This window comes from Nansenia antarctica, assembly GCF_963989245.1.
Source record: "Nansenia antarctica genome assembly, chromosome: 7".
Classification (NCBI taxonomy): domain Eukaryota; kingdom Metazoa; phylum Chordata; class Actinopteri; order Argentiniformes; family Microstomatidae; genus Nansenia; species Nansenia antarctica.
In genome coordinates this window covers 2,129,525-2,134,524 of record NC_137677.1, presented here as the reverse complement: position 1 = coordinate 2,134,524, position 5,000 = coordinate 2,129,525, and the positions used below count along the sequence as shown (strand labels likewise).

At 49.7% G+C, this 5,000-nt stretch overlaps 1 protein-coding gene across 1 annotated transcript in view; it reads left to right on the top strand.

Annotated features, from left to right (window-relative positions):
* The window catches only part of herc2 (HECT and RLD domain containing E3 ubiquitin protein ligase 2), a 102,147-nt gene that overhangs the window by 81,429 nt on the left and 15,718 nt on the right, over window positions 1-5,000 (top strand). Inside the window, exons 73-78 of the mRNA XM_080535446.1 lie at window positions 1-28; window positions 519-644; window positions 2,266-2,421; window positions 2,977-3,291; window positions 3,821-4,035; window positions 4,637-4,814. The exon at window positions 1-28 is cut by the window's left edge and continues 91 nt beyond it. Of these exons, the coding sequence (XP_080391572.1) occupies window positions 1-28; window positions 519-644; window positions 2,266-2,421; window positions 2,977-3,291; window positions 3,821-4,035; window positions 4,637-4,814 (1,018 nt within the window). The remainder of the gene's footprint in view (window positions 29-518; window positions 645-2,265; window positions 2,422-2,976; window positions 3,292-3,820; window positions 4,036-4,636; window positions 4,815-5,000) is intronic.

Genomic DNA, 5,000 nt, shown 5'->3' with positions numbered 1-5,000 from the left:
AGACGGCGAAGGGGAGGCGCGCTCTATGGTGAGTCTTAAAAAGGTCTTAAAAAGGTCTTAAAAAGCCTTAAAGTCTAAAATCCGCTAATCCTATTTATAAGGCCCAAAAAGGTCTTGAATGTAAGGGGCATCGCAAAATTGAGTCAAACAAAAATTTGTTCTCTTCACGTTGAAGTGACTTTCTACAGTTAACTGTTCTTGTTAATACATTTACTTTTGAGTAATTATGGGACTTATTTATTTTAGATTAATTATCCTTCAGACTTTTTTTGTCTGTACGGCAGTGAAATCCCTAATTTCATCACCTTGAGGATGACAAAAACCTATCATATGGTGTTGCGAACAGGTCTAAAATTCTACCCAAAGAGGTCTAAAAAAAAAAGTCTAAAAAGGTCTTGAATTTGACTTGTTGAAACGTGTTGGAACCCTGTCAAACACCATAAGGAGATGTGTACATGTATATTGTGGCGTGATCCAGACGTTTCAGACACAGACCAACCTTCTCTGTCCCTCTGTAGAGTTTCACAGGCAGTGCTCTGGCCGCCCTGGTGAAGGGCCTACCCGAGGCTCTGCAGAGGCAGTACGAGTACGAGGACCCCATCGTCAGAGGAGGGAAACAGCTGCTCCACAGCCCCTTCTTCAAGGTACGCTCCTGGGTCATGTCTCCGCAGGGTGTGTGTGTGTGTGTGTGTGTGTGTGTGTGTGTGTGTGTGTGTGTGTGTGTGTGTGCGTGCGCCGGTATGAACTGTGTGGTGTGGATGAGGGGCATGTGTGTTTAACACTACAACCGTGCCTATTTTATCCACTAGTAGAGCCGCCTTGGGGGTCAAATAGACCCCCTTTCTTTTTAGAATGTAAATCTGCTATTTACACACAGAGATCACTAGAGGGTGCTTTTTTTTTTAGCCTGCCTCCTACACAGAAAAACTGCAAAACAGCTTTATACTATCTTATCCTGAAGTGATTTTGAAAATGTCAGGATACTGGGTGGTAGAACGCACATATTTAGGACAAGTCATGAAAGGAGGGTCCTGAAATCTGATCGAGTGCAAAGATATTAAAAAAAGATTACTCACAGGGGTCACACACACTACACACACTACACACACTACACACACACACACACACACACACACACACACACACATACTACACACACACACACAGACTACACACACACACACACACACACACACACATACACACAGACTACACACACACACACACACACACACACAGACCACACACACACACACACACATACACACAGACTACACACACACAGACTACACACACACACACACTACACACACATTTTAAATGCTTTATTTATGTCCACATACATGTACAATATCTAAAGGACATAAATATTAACAGTGCATTTTGACATTATGGAAACAGTCCGTTACAGTAGTGCTGAGCCAACAACCAGTTTTGCCACAAGTCCACTCAAAGTTAGGAACTCCGAGTCCGCCCTCCTGTTTGCTGTGGAACCCGTGCGACATACCTCAGGAGGGGGAAGCCGAGCGGGTGACTGTCACAGTGGTTCCCAGGTGCAAACACGCCGTTCCCGAAGAACATTCCATTGAGGGAAATGAGACGGAGCCAGCCTCTCGGATCCCCCGATGAAACGTAGGTGTCAGCATGGCGGCTCCGGTCTGCCAAACTGCTCCGGTAAACTCTCTCCTGGACTTGAAAGTCCGACCACTGTTGCTCGTTCAGGGGCTGCACCCAGTCAGAGAAGTCCTCTCGAGTCTCCCTGCTGCCCAACAGGTGTTCTGGGGTTGGGTCGGAGGGACGCCATTGCTGGCGGTAGACTCTTCCACTTTGGAGTGCTTGTTTGAAGGCAACTTTGATTGTTGAAACCAGACACATTGTCCAAACTAATCGCCACAATATCTTTCTGCACATTACTGCATTTACGGCGGCAGTTACGACGGGTGTGCGCTTAGATGTTTAGAATGGTGCGCTCCAGCAGAGGAGCTACGTCCACACACGTCCGCACGTCCACACACACACACACACACACACACACACACACACACACACAGACTACACACACACAGACTACACACACACACACATACACACAAACACACACACACACACACACACACACACAGACCACACACACACACACACACACACAGAGACTCTTCTAGTATTAAACACTCTTCTAGTGTTATTATATAGTATTATTATAGTGTTATTATATGTCATGTTGTGCCAGAGGTCATTGTTGTGTGTTCGTTTGGCGTCCTCCAGGTGCTGGTTGCCCTGGCGTGTGACCTGGAGCTGGACACCCTACCCTGCTGTGCAGAGACACACAAGTGGGCGTGGTTCAGACGCTACTGCACCGCCTCCAGGGTGGCCGTGGCTCTGGACAAGAGGACGCCGCTGCCCAGACCCTTCCTGGACGAGGTGTGTGTGTGTGTGTAGTCTTTGTGTTTGTGTGTAGTCTTTGTGTTTGTGTGTAGTCTGTGTGTGTGTGTGTGTGTGTGTGTGTGTGTGTAGTCTGTGTCTGTGTGTGTGTGTGTGTCTGTGTAGTCTGTGTGTGTGTGTGTGTAATAATAATAATAATAATAACTATTTATTTGTATAGCGCTTTTCCTGCAAACTGCAGCTCAAAGTGCTTTAATCATTATATAATCTTAATTTAATGATTTAGTCATTTAAAGGCAAAAGATGGGTTTTTAGTCTTGACTTGAACATAATGTGCTGAGGTTGCATCCCTAATGTAAACTGGCAGTGCATTCCACAATCTGGGTGCATGAAATGAGAATGCAGCCTCACCAAATCTCTTCTTTTGTACATGGAGTGTAGTCTGTAGTGTGTGTGTGTGTGTGTGTGTGTGTGTGTGTGTGTGTGTGTGTACGCCAAGTCATGACGGGTCATTACCGGTGTTGATTTCTCCTCCCTCTCTGCCCCGAGACGTCCAGTTAAATCTCCTTCTAACTCCCTCCGACCCCTCTGCAGGTCACCAAGAAGATCGGCGAGCTGATGGCCGACCACGAGAGCATGAACAGCCTGCACGAGAGGCACGACCTGTTCAAGAGGGAGCAGGACGAGCAGCTGGTCCAGTGGATGAACCGCAGGCCGGACGACTGGACCCTCTCTGCCGGGGGCAGCGGAACCATCTACGGCTGGGGCCACAACCACCGCGGCCAGCTGGGGGGCATCGAGGGGGCGAAGGTCAAAGTCCCCACCCCTACGGAGGCCCTGGCCACCCTCAGACCCGTGCAGCTCATCGGGGGCGAGCAGACGCTGTTTGCGGTCACCGCTGACGGAAAGGCAAGTGGTTCCCGGGAGGTTAAAACACTACAACAGTAGAGCCGCCACTACTAGTAGAGCCGCCTCGGGGGTCAAATAGACCCCATTTTTAGGATGGAAATCTGCTGTTTACACACAGAGATCACTAGAGGGCGCTTCTTTTTTTTAGCCTGCCTCCTACACAGAAAAACTGCAAAACAGCTTTATACTAGCTTATCCTGAAGTGATTTTGAAGATGTAAGGATACTGGGTGGTAGAACGCACATATCTAGGAAAAGTCATGAAAGGAGGGTCCTGAAATTTGATAGAGTGCAAAGATAGACATTTTTTTTTACTCACAGGGGTCACCGTGACCCCTCACGGCTCTTCTAGTGTTAATAACACGGCTTCAGTCACCTTCAACGGTGTCATTCACTCAACTGACCACAGCTGTCGAGGGGTAACCTTGAAACCTGTCGAGGGGTAACCTTGAATCGCCTGTCGCGCATCAATGCTCATCCTGAAATAGCGGTGTGTGATTTGAGACGCTCTCTCTCCTTGTGTCTCTCAGCTGTATGCCACGGGGTACGGGGCCGGGGGGCGTCTGGGTATCGGGGGGACAGAGTCCGTCTCCACGCCCACGCTGCTGGAGTCCATCCAGCACGTCTTCATCAGGAAGGTGGCGGTCAACTCCGGGGGGAAGCACTGCCTAGCGCTGTCCTCCGAGGGAGAGGTGTACACCTGGGGGGAGGCGGAGGACGGGAAGCTGGGTCACGGGAACAGAAGGTGAGGAGCTGTCAGGGACTTACACACGTTGACATACTACTGTCTGTCGATAACAGAACACACACAGACGCAGACACAGACACAGACACAGACACAGACACACAGACACAGACACACAGACAGACACACAGACACAGACACACAGACACAGACACAGACACACACACAGACACACAGACACACACACACAGACGCAGACACACACACACAGACACACACAGACAGACACACACACACGCACACAGACACAGACACACACACAGACACAGATACAGACACAGACACACAGACACACAGACACACAGACAGAGACAGAGACAGACACACACACAGACACACACACAGACACACACACACACACACAGACAGACACAGACACACACACACACACACACACACACACACACACACACAGAGGTAAGCAAAGTACGCAACTTGCTTGTACACACACACACACACACACACACACCCTGTTTTTATATATTCTAGGACGCCATCTGCCATGACAGTGACTGCCAACTTGGAGGCTTATATTAACATCCATTATGAACCATGCTATTATGGTTGACCTCTGACCTATGACCTTTCCCTCCCCCTCCAGCCCATGTGACCGCCCCCGCGTGATCGAGTCCCTGAGGGGGGTGGAGGTGGTGGACGTGGCGGCCGGGGGGGCCCACAGCGCCTGCATCACGGCCAGCGGAGAGCTCTACACCTGGGGGAAGGGCCGCTACGGACGCCTGGGCCACGGGGACAGCGAGGACCAGCTGAAACCCAAAATGGTGAGCAACATGTCCCCATGTCTCTCTCAGACAGACACAGACAGACAGACACAGACAGACACAGACAGACACAGACAGACACAGACAGACACAGACACACAGACACAGACACACACACACAGAGACAGAGACACACAGACACACAGACACACAGACACACACACACACACAGACACACAGAGACAC